The following is an 18,548-nucleotide window of genomic DNA, read 5'->3' as shown; positions in this document are numbered from 1 at the left end:
TATATTTTTAGTAAAAATCGGTTGTGCTTGTGCAGCATTAGACACCACCATGAATAGATCTACATAAATGTGTTTGTTGTGACCTAAGTTTATAGTTTTATAAATTACATTTGAAAAAAAGTAAATATCTAAGGGTGGTAAAATACATTGTAAAGCTCCTCTTGTGTCCTGTATTAGGTGGACGATCAAATTCGTGCCTGTTATGAACAAACCATGGCGGAGTGGCTGGGCTGCGAGGCCATCGTCCGTCAGAGGGAGAAGGAGTCTCACGCGGCAGCCTTGTTGAAATGTTCTTCCGGGGCAAGTTTAGACAGCCACATCCAGAGGATGATGCACCGAGACTCTACTGTCAGCAATGAGGTGAGTTAGGAACACCATGCGCAGTAGACTTATGCGATTCACCTTAGAAAATAACTCCCGCCAGCCACTGCGGTGGGAGTTAACATTCTGTCCTGTTGTCTTGTATCCGCTGCCCAGCTCTAATGTGTAGTTATGAGCCTAGGACACATTGAACTTTAAATATGAAGAATAATAACAGGTTGAATGGTTTTCTTTGAATTCTGCTACCTCCACAAAGAAGGTTGTTGTTGTAGAGTGCAGTTAAAATTCTGAGACGTTCCCAGACTCACCACATACAATCTGTAAGTGAATAACATATACTCGCTCCACCCCATGGAAATCATCCTGCCTTTGCTGCTGCTCCTGTCACTCCGGTGCCACCTTGCCTTTGCTCATGGGTCCTGCATGGTTACCCTGCAACTCTTTCACAGCTCCCGCCCTTTGTTCTCAAATGTATCCTGCCTGGGACATCACTCCTGGTGTCTGTGCGCTGCTCTTGCACCACTTCTGCTGTGCACATCAGTGACCTGTGATCTGTACGTTATGCACTCTAGCACCGCTACTGTCATTCAGTGCTACTGCTCTTCCTGTACCTAGTAGGTCGTGTGTGACTTCTAGAATACAACATTGCATAGAGATTCTGGTTCATCTTTGTTGTCGCTTTTTAACTTGCACTTTTCAATATGTCATCTTTAGTCTTTCTGTTCAATACATTTCGGCTAGAATCTGGTTAACTAAATGTCCTGGCTCAAGCCCAGCAGAGTTTCATTAGAGTGACTGGCAGACTGGCTTTAAAAGTAGAGCATTCCTAGTTTCATCTTGCATCACAAGTGTTCCTGCTTGTTAGTCACTCCTGAATCCTATAAGTCTGCATTGGTTTCCTTCTGGTCTGCTATCGAATGTGCCTCCTCCGTTCTCCCTTTTATTCTGTTCATCTTCAAAGTCTTCTTATATCTGACTAGTGTCCACTTGTGTTGTTTTTTTTAAAGGAATGTTGATTAGCTCTCAGTTTTTCATGCTCTTCTACGTAGTTTTTCCACTGTTCGAATTGGGTCTGATCGAGTCAATTTTCTCTTAATTGAATTTGGCTTATTTTTTTCTCCATGGGATTACCATAGAGTGAACCAGCACAGATGAGGGAACCACAATCACTTCCCTGGTCTTCTCAAATCCCTTTGTCCCTGCCTGCGCCCTGCAACCTGCCCCCAAAATCAACGCAATGTGCCTGCTACTTTCACACTGATGGCTGCTTCCTCTGTCCTTAACCACCTGACTCTAATACCTGCTCTTTGCTCTATCTTTACTCCCTGTCCACACCAGGAACCAAAGTGCAAAGGAGAATGTATATACCAAACCACCAGGTAAAACCCTCACTCACTCGGACGTTCAGGATAGCACACCTGAAACAAGATGAACTCCACCTGATAGACATACACCATGTGCAGGAACTAGGTGGCCACTGAAGATTTATCTTAAGTTATTAGTTGTTAGAATCAAGTCTAAGGTTTCCCTTGTCAGATGCAGACTGTTTGCCAGAATGCCGAGGTGATGGCCTTGGATTCTCCCTTTCTTATATATGTCAGTACTCAAGATGCTTCTGAATGTAAAGAATTCTTACAGTTAAGAAAAGTGCAAACTGGTACTTCACCTCCCTGTTCTGTCCTTTTATGAAGCTAAAACGTAAAAGGACTATACATTAGTTTTTAAGTAGCCATCTACTTTAAGCGGTAGTTTCTACATATACAGCATCATATGTTTGGTCTCAGTAGTCTTTTGTCCTCGAGCCACACATTTTTCAGGTGCATTGCATTCTTGGTCCCGATTCCTATCGGGCCTGCTTCCTTATAAGGTCCAATAGATTTCTGGACCGTCTGGGATGCAGCACTTTGAAAACCATTCTGGGTTTGCTCCAGGTACACTGTGTCAATCCTTCTGGTATGGTTTGCATTGGGTTTTGGTTTATGCCTTTAAAGTCCAGCTATACTTATTGCTCAATTTGCTTCAGTCCTTTCTCCTTTGCTGACCCACGTATGGTCTCCACTCTCTGGATAGGTGAAAAGATTAATTTACCTTTTGCCAGCTCCGTTCTAAAAGAGAGCCTTTCCCCATAAGTATTGTTTAGATTAAATATGAGTAAATAGACCTTTGTTAGACCATATACTTTGGGCTCAAGCATATTTTTTGCTTCGAATTGTTTCCTGCAATTTTAGGTCTCCTATATTGTTGAAATACCCCGATGTATCTAAAGACCTACGAGTCCTGTCTTTACTGGACTCAGTTCCACACCCTTCAGATGCTGTACAAAGTTTGACCAGATCCCTTTCGTCACTCTGATTCTGGAACTGACTCAGCAGTGTTTGATCAGTAATGTAGGAAACTGCCTGCCAACTCCCTCTCCATTCTCCTCTGTTCAAACAGACACATTCTACTTCTTAAAATTGGAGCTCTTGGTTGTTTCTCAAGGAACACAAAACCTACAATACTTCCTTTTCAGCACAATTTTCAAAGGGAGATATGAGATAATGAATAATAGGAAGAAGTCACACCTAGAGCTGGTTCCACATAGATCCCTATATTTGTATTCAGTCTTATTCAGGTGAAATGATTAAAGAGAATGAGTTGTTATATTACAAGTCTCAAAAAAGTTTGTGAAGCTTAACTTTCACACCCTATCCAACGACCAGCAGTCACCTTCAAAATAATAATATGAATAATCCAGAAAATTACAAAGCAAAAGAATTCCTGGGGAGAGGGGTTGGCCTAACGGCTAAGGCGCTCGACCTTGGACCTGGGGATCTGGGTTCGAGTCTCGGTAACGACGCCAAAAATCCCCTGTGATTCTGGGCAAATCACTTAATCTCCCCGTGCCTAAAATGAAAGTGTGTCCTCATGTAACGTAACTGGTGCTATGTAAAGCGCTCTGATAACTGATTCGGTTCGGTTCTAGTTCGCGCTATATAAAACTCTGCAAAAAAAAAAAAAAATCCAAGAAAATATGCCAATGCTTTCCTTTCCAAGCACCAAATAGATTCACATTTCCAGATTTTCAAAGGTTCTACACTATCTTCTTGTCCATGCAGAAAAAGTTAGAGATGCATTTGATCAGAATGTATCTTAATGTCTAATTCTGTTTCTGCCTTCTCCCCAGTTTCTCGCCTTCATCAAGTTACATCTTGTTGGATTGTGAAGTGTTTTGTTCCCTGTAACTAGTCTGTGATATACAAATACTGAATATAAATTTTCTGATAGAGACTTCTAGCTTGCAGATTCCTTACCTTTGAATTTCCCAGGTGTCGGGCTGGATCCAGAAACTTTTGCTCGAACAATGGCCATTGCACGCTCCATCGCGCTCCATTTATCTCCACGTGACGTCATCGGTGTCTTTAGCGTCAGTTATGTCGTCACGGTGACCTATATAGGTGCCACCCAGGCTCGCAGATGTCCGTTCTTTTCTTTCCGCACCAGTTAAGCACTGATCCAGAGAGAGCTACCCCTCTGTAGCTTTTTGATAGGCCTTTTTCGACTTTTGTCGAATTTGTAATTTTTTTTATTCTTGTGCGAGGATGTCTTAGAGGAAGACAGGGTTTAATCCATGCAGTGCCTGATGTTGCTAACCAACCCCCCCAACCCGTCTGTCTTTGGTATCTCAAGCGTGACCACAACTCAAAGTTCTGCTCACACTGTCGGGCCATGGCTCCGAAGGCCTTCCGGGAGCAAGGTATGAAGCTCCTTGCGGCTCAGCAGTCAACACAATCCAGCAAGACTCTGAGGAGGTCCTGGTGTCATCCGAAGAAAAGGAGGACGTGAGACCGCTCTCGGAGCTCCAAGACCTCTTTGTCCCACTCAAGGGTATCGGGACACTCAGGGAAGTGGCACAAGAAGAAAATGAAGTCCAAGACTTGAACTTCGCCTCGACTGTCATCTGTCGACGAACGAGGTAAGGATAACCGGTATTCCAGGCACGGATCTGAGGAGCTTGAGCCAGGGTCTACTTGGCCTCCCTCCCTTTCTGGCAGTCAGAGCAACACCCGCTTAAATTAAAGAATTTTACGAGGCCATGTGCCTCCCCCTCTGCTGAGGCCTCGGAACCCGTGGGGTCGGATGGTGCCCCATCGGATTCAACACTGTCTGCTCCGGCTACAGCACCGTTGGGGCCTCGGGAATCCAATCCGGGATAGCACAGGTTGTGCCTTCACGACCTTCCCCTTCGTCAACCCAAAGTCTGTGCCTAAGGGGCTGCCAGGTCCCATCGGCGGTTCCAGCCCCATCCTGATCCCTGGGGACACAGAGTCGGAATGCTGTTGCTCGACGCAGACAAAAGCCCGGTGGTCTATGTAGTCGCTTGAACATTTTTATGATGTTTTGGACACGGGAGAGGATGGGTGGGGGGGGTCTGTGGACCCTTTAGAACACCCAGAGGTTTCTGCAGAGCAGATGGACTGGTATGGGGATCTTGGGGAGGCCAGTGGACTGGACACTTCCCCATATACTGGCATGCTCTCTTTGCCAACTCTGGCTACAGAGGAGGGGGCATCTTATGCCATGGTGGTCAAGAGAAACAGTAAAATGAAGTGTTCAGGAAGACTGTTCGATCTAAATCCGAGTAAACCTTAGACCATTAATTCTAAAGTTTACAAGCTTTATTCAGCTTAATTTAGCTTTTACAAAAAGACATTCAAAATCAATTATACATGTCTTTAGAAAGAGTAACAGATTGTTAGGTTACACATTGTCATCCAACATTAAAGCACATACTCCAACATAAATGCACATGACAAAATCATTTTTTGGAAACAAAAAAAGACACAGAAAAAGCACCAACACAGCAATAACCATATGTACAGGCCAACAACATTTGACCAGTCCTAAGTTCGAATACAAACACTAGGCAGACATTAACTCCTTGCTAAATACATGTCTGCTGTCCTGCCTGTGATCAGAGAATGGGAGTACAAAAATTATACTAGGCGTTGTCAATGCTATGACGGGGGAACACGGTTTAACTAATTCCCTTGTGGCACACCCCATCAAAGGTACCCTATACTCAAGAGTCAACACGTTTTGAATCTCTAGTAGTTTGGGATTCTCCTCAGGACTCGGACTCAGTCGTGGGCTCTATGAAATAAAAAGAAACAATGCTTTAAAACCTGCCCCACTGTGTATCTACAGTAATTCAGGGACTATCAGTATGTTCCTGTACCTTAATTAGCAGCGTGGAATGAATCTGGGAAAGCTGTTATCAGAAGACAATACTTCTACTCTTCTGGTTGTGAGGCTACAGAGATTAAACAATCTGGACATGTTATTAGAGTATAATCAAAAAGGAATTTGTCACCATAAATTGGTGTGTTAAAACAGAGGAATCAATGTTCCTACCTCGAAGTAATCAGGCGTGTTAAATCTCTATGAGTTGATCTGGTATAGATCCAATGCCTAAAACCAATGAATGAAAGAGTTATAAAAACTCTGATGTGTGTTTAAATCAAAGCGTGTGCTCCTGCGCAAAACTCCAAAGTAACCCAAGCCTGGGTTCAAAGGTTACCTTTAAGCCTGCAGAATGCCGTAAAAAATCGTGGCTGCAACTTGGTCGAGTCAAGAGAACAGCAGAGGTCCTCGAACTGGAGTTGCCGTCCTTACAGGTCAGGAATAATCTCCTTGAAGTGCTTCAGCCTGGGGCTTCCGCCTCTGAACCGTATTAATCCCTTTAATGAGGAACTTAGTTATATCCTTCTAGGCATGTGGTCCAAGCAGTGGTTAATTTGTAAAATAAAAAGTACCGGGGCTCCCCTCGGGAGGCCAGCGCTAACAGGAGAAATGTGCTGCTGCAAACTGCCTCCTGACTAGAGCCCCGGCACTAATTAACTTGGAAAGGACTTGGCCTACTGGGTAGAGCTGCCGATTTCGGAGCTAGAGAACCCGGTTCGAGTTTTGGCATGGCTCAACATCTGGGTAAAATCACGTGCAATCATGTGACTTCAAAATAAGTGTGTCCTTAACTGGTGCTCTAAGCACCGGTGCTGAGAATTAGGTGCCGCTGCTGAGCACCGGAAAGCACCGGCTCAAATTAAACACTGGGTCCAAGCCTAGCACAGGGGTTACTTTGAATAGGACAATGGCATGTCGCCATCGCCCGGCTCCTGGGCAACCCAAAGTTCCTCAGCCCCTGAAAGCTTGGTGGTACAGGCTGCCACCTCCCAGGGCGCGTTTCCTTCCGCCCTTCTGGATAGAGAATCCAAGGCTGGAATCACTTAGGAAGAAGATGTTTTCTTCCTCCAGCCTGGTATTGCTGTCGGTGAATACTGCATGCTTAGTAGGAACTTTCTTCCACTCTTTTTGGGAGGTGATTGCTCAAGTGCTGCGCCTGCCACAAGTCCCTAAGGGGGCCCATCTGTGCTCTCTCAGGTGGTTAAGGACTGGAGAGATGCATCAAAATTTGCCATATGGTGTGGCCTTGACACAACTGATTCACTGGGCAGAGTGATGTAATCAACAGTGGACTTCTGGTGCCACGCCTGGCTCAGAACAACTGGCTTCCCCGGCGATGTCCAGGCAAACTTAATGAACATGCTCTTTGATGGATCTCGTCTTTTTGTGGACAAATCAGACTGGGCCCTAGTGAGGTTCAAGAACTCTATAGCTATGGCCAGATCTTTGGGCCTCTTTTCTACACCTCATTGCCAGTCTAGCTTTTGCCCCTTTTGTGGCAATGGAAGAGGGTTCCAGCCGCGTCAGCCCTATCCCAGTCACTGTCCTGCACAGACTACCCAAGTTGTGCGGGGACGTAGACTTGGTTCATTCCGTACAAGAAATGGAAGCCAGAAGTCGTCGGCCACTGTGCCCTCGGCAAGCGCAGCCTCCAAGCACTCCTAGTCTGACTCTGCAGGACCCTACCACTCCAGTTGGTGATAAAATCCATCATCATCTCCCCTACTGGAGGTTCATAACATCGGACAAGTGGGTCTTGCAGATCACTCAGGAGGGCTATTCTCTTTCTTTCCTACATTTTCTTCCTCCCAATCTGCCAAATCAAGATGCCTGGCGGAGGATCAATTAAGATTGTTCCAAGAGGATGTTACAGCTCTCCTGGCCAAGGGATCAATAGAGAGGGTCCTGGATTCAGAAGTAGGCAGTAGCTGTTATTCCTGCTACTTTCTGATTTAAAAAAAATAACAAAGGGTGCAGCCCATTTTAGATGTTGGGACTGACAATCTCTTCCTCAAGAAGGAGAAGTTTAAGATGCTTACTTTAGCTCAGGTCTTGTCTGCCCTAGACCAAGAAGTCTGGATGGTAGCGTTGGACTTGCAGGATGAGTATTTTCACATCCCTATCCTGCCGGACCACAGGCGTAGGCCACAAGCACTTTCATTTTACCATGCTCCCCTTCGGCCTTCCCTGTTCCCCTCTGGTATTCACCAAAGTGATGACGGTGGTTGCAGATCATATGCGTAGGTTAGGGGTTTCAGTCTTCCCCTACCTCGATGACTGACTGAAGGTGTCCTAGCCCCAGGCTGTCGTCGCCCACCTTCACACTACTGCAAACCTCCCGCATTCGCTGGGGTTCTCCCAATAAAGTGCCGAAGTCACACCTGACTCCTTCTCAGATGCTCCCTTTCTTCTCAGCTATTCTGGACACAGCTCAGTTTTAGGCCTATGCTCCCTCGCATCGAGTCCTGGATATTCAGGTTACGATTACAATGTTTCAGCCTCCATCCTGGATTTCGGTGAGACTGACTGTAAGGCTGTTGAGCATCATGGCCTCCTGCATCCTGTTGTTAAAGCATGCCAGGTGGTGTATGCAGGCACTGCAGTGGGACCTGAAGCTCCAGTTAGCACAGCACCAGGAAAATCTCACCAACGGGGTCCATATCTCGGAAGGAACTGCGAGAGATCTGCTGTGGTGGTTGACGAACTGCGATTGGGTCAATTGCAGACCTCTTTCCCTTCCCCAACCAGATCTCACCATCATTACAGATGTGTTATTTATGGGATGGGGCGGCCATCTGGGAGAAGTGGAGATCAGGGTAGACTGGTCTCTGACAAAGTAGGGGCTCCACATCAAGTTGGGAAGTTAGTGCAGGTGTTCACGGACAACACCACCGCCATTGTGGTACTGCAACCAGCAGGGCAGGGGGAGGGTCGTGGACCTTTTATTGAGAGGCTCTGTGTCTCCATACATGGCTGGAACATCAGGGCATATTCCTGGTGGTTTCAACACCTGGCAGGTTCTCTAAACGCCAGGGTGGACAAACTCAGCCGTCAATTCTTAGGTCACTAATGGCGTCTCCAGTTGGAGGTGGTGCAAGGCCTCTTCAGCACTAGGGAGATCTTTGGTTAGAACTGTTCACCTCCAAAGAGAACGCGCAGTGTGAGCAATACTGCGTTCTGGAGTTGCAACGCCTTTCGTCGCGAGTCGAGCTCAGGCCTTCTGTACGCCATTCCGCTCATACCACTCCTGCCCAGGAAAAAGTGCAGGAATGAACGGGCCCTTCGGACTGGGCGAGAAGAGTCTGGGACCCAGAGCTTCTGAAAATGAGCATTGATCCTCCGAACAGGCTGCCACTTCGGGAGGATCTTCGGCCACAGCAACAGGGGAGGGTTCTTTCCCCGAACCTGTGAACTCTCCCGCCTCTATTCATGGAGATTAACTCGTGGCAGTTGATCGCTTTTGACCTTCCTCCTGAAATATGCAACATTATTTTGGCGGCCGGATAAGCGGCTCTCCACTGAGACGGTATGCACCTGCTGTTGGCAAAAGTTGGTATTATACTGTGCAGAAAGGTCTAGTCCTCTTTCTGCTTCTCTTTCCACTGTTCTTATATTCATTCTAACCCTTGCTCAGCAGGGGTCTGCTTTTGGTACTCTTAAGTTTTATCTTTCTGCTCTATCTGCTTTTTGTGGCTGCCAGACCAACCTTCTCTCTTTAGGTCTCCAATTGTAAGTACCTTTTTGAAGGGGCTGGCTCACTTGTTTCCGCCCAAGCCCTTTGTTATGCCGCAATAGGACCTTAATTTGGTCCTCACTTTTCTTATGTGTGCTCCTTTCGAGCCTCTGCACAGTTGATCAAGACGGCCTTTCTTGTGGCAATAACGTCTGCCCGGAGGATGAGTGAGTTACGGGTACTATCTTGGATACCTCCCTACATGATGTTTTTCCCAGACAAAGTGGTGCTTCACACCTGTGCTTCATTTTTTCCGAAGGTGGTGACCCCATTCCGTCTGGGTCAGTCTATCACACTGCCCATCTTCTTTGCTCCCCCACATCCCTCTAAGGATGAGGTTTCCACCGTCAACCCTAAAAGAGCTTTGTCGTTCTACCTTGACTGCACAAAAGAGTTCTGAGTGGACGACTAACTCTTTCTGGGGTATGTGGGAGCTAAGAAGGGTCGGGCAGTGCAGAAAAGGCCATCTCTTGCAGGGTCATTCTCTGCATTTAGATCTGCTGTGCCATAGCTAAGAAGCAGCCCCCTGAGGGATTAAGGGCCCATTCCACCAGGGGAAACGCTGCGATACGGCCTTGGCTCTGGGTGTCCCAGTGCTGGACATCTGTCAGGCAGCAACGTGGGCATCTTTGCACACGTTTGCCAAGCACTACTGCCTGGACAGTCAGGTTTGCGGGGACGGGCCATTTGCTCTTTCTGTCCTGCTGTATTTCTTAGTGTGGGAAATCGGTCCACAACCCAACGCTGGGAGAGTATGGCTTGGGTATTCGAAGGTAAGAAATCTGCAGCTAGAAGTCTCTATCTGATGAACAAGGTACTTACTTTCGGTAACGCATTATCTGGTCCAGAGACAAAATCTTGCTTCAGATTCCTTACAGGCCCACCCATGCCTCCTCGCTTTGCTGACTGATTTTGTTAGGGCTAGGGTTACTCACTTTTTCGGGGGCATAGTTTGCACACGTTTACTTCAGTTACTTCATGGCTCTACTCTTCTGGCCTGGAAAAAAGTGAAAAGTACTAATGTCCGCTCGCCAGAGTGGCACATACATAGGTGACTGCGACGTCATAACTGACGCTAACGATGCTGACATCACGCGGAGCCGAATGGAGCCACCCGACCGCATGCACAAGGGGTATTGCTTGAGCAAAGGTTTCTGGATCCAGCCTGACGCCTGGGAAATTCAAATGTAAGGAATATGCAGCTAGATATTGTCTCTACCAGATAATGCATTACCGAAGGTAAGTAATTTGTTCATAAAAAATATTGAATCGGAGCATGTCATATGCCTTCCTTTCAGTCTAGTGCTATTGTCACATTTGGGAGTGCTAAGCTTCCCCTACTTTGTTTACAGTACTGTGCTAGGGGTATCTCTACTCCCTCAGAACAAGTTAAATCAACATACATTGCGTGCTAGACTCACACTTGATTCAGTTAACTTTTCTCTCCCTAGCATAGTTCCTATCCTAAATAAGACCAAGTAAACAGTGTGTGGCAGGTGGTGCTTTTGAAAATCTGCCACCATTCCATCTTCTTCAGAAGCAGCTGCACCTTCTGGATCTTTGTCCTATTCAGTGTATAACTTATGTTTTAATGTAACCGTTCTTTCACAAATGGCATTGTGCAGCAGCTGGAAAGGAGATATCACCCCACCTTTAAAAGATCCAATATTAAAACCTCTGGACCTGGCTGGGTGGCATCTCTCTTCAAATTGGAGCTAAGCTTCCAGAGAGTTCGATTGAAGTACAACTGAGAAAATATGTTGCAGCATCTGTTTCCTGTGATGGTTTGTAAGCTGTCCACTAAGACTGAGTGTAAGCTGGTCCATGTGATTGATGATCTCTGAAAGAAGTCCAAAATCATCGGTTTAAATGATCTGATAGTAAAAAAAAATACTCTGCTAATTTAGCAATACTCTTAATTCGCTAAACATTTACATTAAAAAAAGGCATTGTGGTGCTTATTATCAAGTTCTTGATCCAAAAGTATACAAGTGCTAGAGCTTAAAGAGCCAGATCTTTAAGGCTTTTCTAAAGGTGTAGAGATTGTTGATAGAGAGGAGGGAAGCCGGCAGGCTATTCCACAGTCTGGCTGCCTGTACATGGAAACCTCTACCCCCTATACGAGCCTTCATACATTTAGTGACCTTCAACAAAGTAGCATCTCTGAGCGCAGTAATCGGGACTTATCAAGAGAAATGCAATACCTTTAATAGGAGAGTACCGGCACTGCTCAGAAACAAGCATGTGATGTACTCTGCAACACAGTACCTGCACTTCTAGTATTCCATTTCGAGCACTGGGTAAAGTCCAGTATGATTAAAGGCTCTATTATATATGCACGGGCATTTAAACTTGATTAGCTTAGCTACAGGAAGCCAGTGGAGAGAGTTCAAGGCTGCTGAAGTAGACGAGAATCGAGGCAGGGAAAACAGAGGTTTCACTTCTGCTGTATGGATGAGATATAAGCGCTGGGCAAGATAGGTCGGACCTCCTTGAAGCAAAACCTTGCCGTAATCAAGTCTGCTTAAGATACTGCTCTTCACCACCAGCGAACAACAGTGGACAGGCACCAGAGGTGTGAAATACCTTTGATAAACCAAAGAAGGTAGAGGATAATGTGTTTACATCTTTGGAGAGAGATACATTGTTGTCCATGTAAACTCTCAGGTTCCACTAAATATTGCAATAATGGCTTGCAATGAAGGTATAACCTCGGTGTGAAAATATTTCTTGTTAGATTAGATTTCAACACTGGATACTAATGTATGATACTAATGTATGTGTACTTAAATGGATATTTGCCAAGCGTGTGCCTAGCTAGGTTGCGTCAGAGAGTTCTACATGAGTGTATGTCTGAAGATATGATACAGGATCATCTACAAGAAGTAGAATATTCCTGGAGGGTTATTCTTACCATTTAGGAAAGTGTGTCTGTAGATCCCTGCTGAATTGCCCGAGAGTGGAGCATCATGATGAACATGATCTATCTTGCATTGACATATTAAGTCAGATATACACTATATTGAACATTTCTTTTAAATTCTTTGCTTCTATAGTATTCCTTTCTTAAGGGTTCCCTTGATCTTCTTGCAGTCTTCCCAAAGCTGTAGTTCTGGGACCCAGAGCCATGCTCGTCTTCAGAGTGACTCCAGCTCCAGCACACAGGTAAGCAATTGTGTTTATTAAGTGTCTGCTCATTACCATATTACAGAGGAATCTCATACCACTATAGAGCAGAGTTGTTGATTTGATTAAAAGAAATAGAACTTGGAAATCCTTTTTCTTGAACAACATATAGCATTATTTGGCCTAGATGAAGCTGGTCATGTCTGTAGATCCTGTGTGTGAAGAATCAATTTTCCAAAGCCAAATTTCAGAAAACTGTGATGTCATGTTTACCTTTAGAAACAATTATAGATCACTGCCTAATGACTAGTTGGATAAGTAAGAACAAATGAACCCCTGATGTAAGTAGAGTGTTAGTGGTGCAAGTGAAGCACATGATTTAGTGTTTATTTGAAGTATTTTGTCATTCTTTTTTACCAATAATTGCACAGGTGCAGAAGAAGGGTAACGTGTGAATTACTTTCCGGTAATCTTATTTTTATGTGTCCTATTCATCTTCATTATTTGAAAGAGGTTGAACATTCACAGAATCTAAATATTCAAAAGGATGCAACAGTAAGGCTTATAGGAACAAAGGAAGATCTCATGGAGAAGAAAAAGGATATACCCCAAGATGTGATGAAGAGAACACTTTGGAGAGCGAGTTGCTAAGACTTCACCTTTCCCTCCACTGCCTCAAGGTTCATTGAAGGTTTGAATTGCTGCTCATTGAACAGTGAGTATAGAAATAGAAACGATTTTCTCAAAGCCATCCCAAGAAGCAAATTCACTATGTAAATGGTACAAGGAACGCATCATTGCTGAAAAGATCCCCAATGGCCTAAGTAGGATTTTAATATAGAAGCCCTTTATAATTTTGGATTGGTTATGCAAGCCCTTGTTCGACTGCTTTCAACTTCCTGGCTAAAAGGAATTATCTAATAGGGGCATAATGACATTTCCTAGGGAAATTAACATTTATTTTTTCAGAATGGAACCACCAAAAGCATTTGCCTTTATACTTCCCTTAAATGTGCTGAGAATTGGGGGATCAACGGGCACGGTGTGAAGGCATACAGAAGCATTGGGGGGCATATTATTATTGTAGCATCCACCTCCATGCCCCTATTACTGGATAATGGACACCGAATGAGGGAAGTTGATTGTTGGATGTGATGCAAACACGTCCAGGGACAGAGTCCTGTATCATGAGCACATCTGGAAAAGGAGCACGGTCAGGGAAAGATTCTAAGAGGAAAGGAAGATCCTACTAAGGTTTAAGAAGCCTGCTGATCCATTGTCCAGTTCCCTGGCATGAATGGGCTTCAGGAAGAAAACATTTTGGACTGCAAGGGACCCACTTGAACTGCAACCAGACTCTACAATCTACATTAAGTTCCCCCGGCGATTGATGTGTGTTACTGTACTGTTACCATGTTCGTCATGAACAGAACATGATAACCTTGGATCTGTGGGAAGAAATGATGAAGAGCCAGGAATACTGCTGACTGTTTCCTCCAGTTTGAAGACTGTCAGCTTTCAAAGATGAATGAGCCGGTGGTGCGATATCTCCAAGGGTGGTTTCCCAGTCGTGTGATCCGACACTTGTTATCACAGTCACCGGTGGCTCTGGTTGAAAAGGAAGACCTTTGGACTGAGAGAAGGGATCCATGCACCACTGCTGTGAAATCCGCACCTCCTGTTCCTCCGGAATCAAGGCGCTGAAATCCCTCTATGCAGGTTTACATTGAGCATGAAGATGAAATATCAATGGGTGAAGATGCAGACAATGAAAATGTAGGATTCCGTGCAACCCTGAACTTTCAACCACAGCCAAGCTGGAACCATGGTCATTTCCAGTAGTGAAGACCGTGAAAGCCGCAGCCTTGCGTGTGGTTCATGCGATAAAAGACCATCTATAGATCTACTCTGAAGCAGTCACCTATGTCAGTTCGCTCCTGGGTTGGAGTCATGTGACATTCTGCAAGATGGAGCAGTGTGGCATAATAAATATTCCTAACCTCCAGTTTTACCATCGTAGGATTACAGGTATCAATCAAATCAGTCACTTCCAGAATGAAAATCCAATGAAGTGGCGGACAGCCTTGTAGGATTAGATCCAGGGAGGTGCAAGCCCTGCAGGGTGTCCTCTGTCCGCATACTTTCCTGAAGTCCATATCATGGTCAGAGTCCAGGGAAAAGCCGCAGGGTGCTGGGAATGCTGGCCCCCTTTATGGCACCCAGATTAGGTTAGGTGCTACTTTAATTGCAATATTATTTTTTGAGGAGTTTTCCTGTCTAAAAGACAGTAATGCACATAGTAACTTTGTGTTTGCAAAAATGCCCTAGTGTAAATGCCATTGCTTTTTTATTGATTTTTTCTCCACCAAGAAACTGTTTTTTCCCCATATAAAAACCTTTCTATTACACCCTCGCTGATTTTTATCCCACCTTTGAAAGAGATTTTACTGGACTGAAATAAATCGCATACTATTTGCAGGATGGGAACGGGTACTGGAATTGTTTGTGAATAGTGTGTTATGTTCTCAAAATTCCATGTCATCGCCTCCCTTGGAACACTCACTCTTTCAGAAAAGGAGTTCATAAATAACAATATACCTTAATGCATACATGCCTCTACAAGTGCATATATACTTTTTCTGAATTCATAAGCTGAATTTTCATTCATAACTGAAGTAATTAGTTCGTGTGTAATTTCAATTTATATAGCACCATTTTCACATACTTGTGCCTGCTGTCAACTATTTCTGTAGCATACGTCACTTACACACGTGTAAGTTGCACATTTCTCACGGTGCTCTAAAGCCAGCTCTATTCTTTCAGCTGTTGCCGTTCTTAATCGATAGTGTGTTTACGTCGATATTCTCATTTGCTTGACCTAAAAGAGTTACACGTGACCCGTTAAACATGATTGGAAAAAATGACTTTTGTTACAACACTTTGTCCTTCTATATCACTGTGAGTGAAGGCACCGATCACACAGGTAAACAAACGATGTTGTGCAGCCACTGTGCTGTAATACATTGAAAATGCTGGAAGTGATTCTGACAAAGCAGCCCTTTAAATGCCACAGACTTTCAAGATGCATTTGTTCATCGCACAATTATTATTATTATTATTGATTTATTTTTACAGCCCTCTGTGAAAAATAGAAGTTGTGGTTAGTGACAGAAAAAAATGAATTTAGGCGGAATAAAGAATTGGCGCGTCAGCGATAACTTCCGCTATAACATGCTTGGGACGGCAATGAATTGCTTTTCCTATAATGCTTTGTCTTTTTGGGCTAGTACTTTATCATTGTCGCAATAATCAGTACTATCCGTTTCCCTGTACCTTTTACTGTCCTCAAAAGCATCTCGCTGTTCATTCTAACTGTAAGTTTTCTGTATCCAGTTTCAGCTCTCCCAATTTTTCAGCAAAGTGATCATGTTGGTGCAGAATATTTTTATATCATGAGTGTAGTATTTTTGTTCCTGTGCCTAATTTGTTATTTTAAAAAATGCATGTGCCTCATGTTTTTCCTAGGTGCCCACCACCAGCTATGTCAAACGCTGGGGTTGCCTTAGATTCTTGAGCTCAGCTCCTGCTTCTTTCTTCCACACTCTACATTTCTGTCTTTATCTCGTTCTTGCAGGTTCTTCATCCCTGCTTTGTCCTTGGATCACTCTTTTCCGATACTTCACTTTCTTTCCTGTTTTTCTGCCTTTGTCAAAATCTGATGAACTCTCCATGCCCAAAAAGGAGTACTGGCGAACACCACCTGCAAGCACCGACACAAATTAAGTACAGCTTGTGATGATGTTTTTTTGGATTAGGAGGAACGGAACTCTCTTATAACAAGAACTTCTATCGTAGTCAAAAGCTAACTCAGGTAGAAAAGCAAAGGGATTGCCCGGTGCCCGCTATGGCCAGTCCAGGCCTGCATGGAGGTATATGCCTCCCTGGATCCTCACTTGTGTGGCAGCTGCCATCACCCCAGTATAGATATATTTTTCCTTTGATTCTTTCCAGATTCAGGTCTATATGGAGCAATAGTTGAAGGTAGTTAGTTTCCAGTTTGGATTTGAGCAACATAGAGGAAGTGAAACGACCACAATTGACGTGAATAGCATGCATGTAAGTATGTGTGGGACTTCTAAAGCTTAACCCTAGCTATAAGACAACTGAGTGCTTTGTAAATATTATGGAAACACTTACCAGGGCGCAAAGCAGTTCACTTGATTCTTCTTGATTTCTTCATACTTGCACAGATGACACACACTAAGTCTCCAGACCTCTCTTAATAGTTTGTGGAGGGCATTAGCAAATATAAAAAAATGCATCATGTTGTTCAAGAGTGTGTTCAAGATAACTGCTTAACTAAAATGCATCAAAACCATGCTCCTTGTTGGAACAATGTTAATTACATGAACAGCAAGACGGCTGCCCTGGTCATGCTGGACCTGAGTGTGGCCTTCAACACTGTGTCCCATGGTCTTCTACTGGAAAGACTATGGCAGTACGGTGTCGGGGGTCAGGCAATCAAATGGCTGGCAGATTATCTTCAGAATTGAACATTCCAGGTGTCACTGCAGCCCTGTGCCTCAGAGATTCTCCCACTGCAGCAGGGTGTATGTTCGGCCTTGAGTCAGACTTTAATCTATACATGTGCCCACTTGCTGATGTGATCGAGCGTCATGGCATGAAGTTTGTGTTATACGCTGAATAGACTCAGCTAATTATCACTCTGGTGCAGGACGAAGGTACTGTAGCGGATAGTTTTAGAGCATGTCTGATGGATCTAGCCGAATGGATGGACATCAGCTGCTTGAAACTTAACACTGACTAGACGGAAGACCTGATTGTAGGGAAACAACCTTCGATATGGTCCTCGGCTGGTGGCCAGACAACCTAGGTTCGATACCAACTCCTAAGCCAAAAGTAAAGAATCTAGGCTTTGTATTTTTTTTCACAACAGATTTTATTATTGTAAGGCAAAATGAGCCCAGGAGAACACATGGCAATACATCATATGTATAGCATGGCATTGGTAAAGATGTAAACTTTTTTAAAATACAGTCGTCGAGAAAATTAAGATATGCAGGACTGAATCAAACGAAAGTGAACATCATAAACAAAGAACATGTCGCAATGTCCATGTAAACATTATCAGATAATTACTCCAATTGTGATAAGTTAGTATTAATACAATTGGTCCCAGTGCGCATACCCAACTTTGGATCTTCATGCCAAATTTTCAGTACCTATTGCCGGGGAAATGGGTTCAAGATGTAGACCTCGTTAATCAGCCCATCTCTTCCATATTTTCGGGTGCTTTTGGAATCACCCCGCTGGGCTTTGTATTTGTTCATACTCTGTCTTGTGACAGCTAGGTAAAAGCCCTAACTGGAACTTGCTTTGGCATTCTAAAAATACCACAGAAAATTCTAGGGCTCCTTCCTGGACTGGCAAGGGTGACTGCAGTTCAGGCCCTCTAGTAACCAGATTGGATTATTATAATGTCCTTTACCTTGGGGTAACTCAGGAAAGACTGAAGAAACTTCACAGGGTCCAGAACTCTTCCGCACGGATGCTGCTAAATATTCCTAAATGCTCTTCTTTGGGTGATGCCCTTTCAAAGCTCCATTGGCTTACTATCAGGGAAAGAGTCTCTTTTAAAGCTCTTTTTATCGGTCACAAAATTCTGCATCAGAGAGGGCCTCACTACCTCTTTTCCTTGATTAAATGTTGCCATCCAAATAGATGTCTCAGCTCCACAGTGGCTCACTGACTGTGATTACTAAGATAAAATGAGCACAGCTGGCTGGTCGTTTCTTCAGGTATTTGACAGAGTAGCTATTGAACGCCCTTGCCTCTGAACGGAGACTTGAACCCTCGGAAACCGTGTTCCGGAAGAAACTTAAGACTAGGTTTTTAGACCACTGTAAATGCTCAGGATCAAGAGCAGAACCTTTTTTTGTTCTATGAAGCCTGGAGTAACTAGGCACTTTACAAAACGTAGAATAATAATAATAGCAAAGATAAAACCTCTTGGACTCTTATTTGACGCACACATGTCCAGTAATGAACAGGCCCACTCCATTGTCAAGTATTTCATCCTACCAAATCAAGCTTTTCCATTTCCTATAGTTATACCAGGAATTCA

General features: G+C 44.2%; 1 protein-coding gene across 2 annotated transcripts in view; it reads left to right on the top strand.

The window, feature by feature from the left end:
• Positions 1-18,548, top strand: part of SGSM1 (small G protein signaling modulator 1) — a 1,153,128-nt gene that overhangs the window by 961,179 nt on the left and 173,401 nt on the right. For both annotated transcript variants that reach the window (XM_078667338.1, XM_078667339.1), the window contains 2 exons: positions 178-360; positions 12,371-12,442. In XM_078667338.1, coding sequence (XP_078523464.1) covers positions 178-360; positions 12,371-12,442 — 255 coding nt within the window. The remainder of the gene's footprint in view (positions 1-177; positions 361-12,370; positions 12,443-18,548) is intronic.

This window comes from Lissotriton helveticus, chromosome 11, assembly GCF_964261635.1.
Source record: "Lissotriton helveticus chromosome 11, aLisHel1.1, whole genome shotgun sequence".
Taxonomy (NCBI): Eukaryota; Metazoa; Chordata; class Amphibia; order Caudata; family Salamandridae; genus Lissotriton; species Lissotriton helveticus.
The sequence above is the reverse complement of the archived record's forward strand: the minus strand, read 5'-3'. Positions and strand labels throughout refer to the sequence as shown.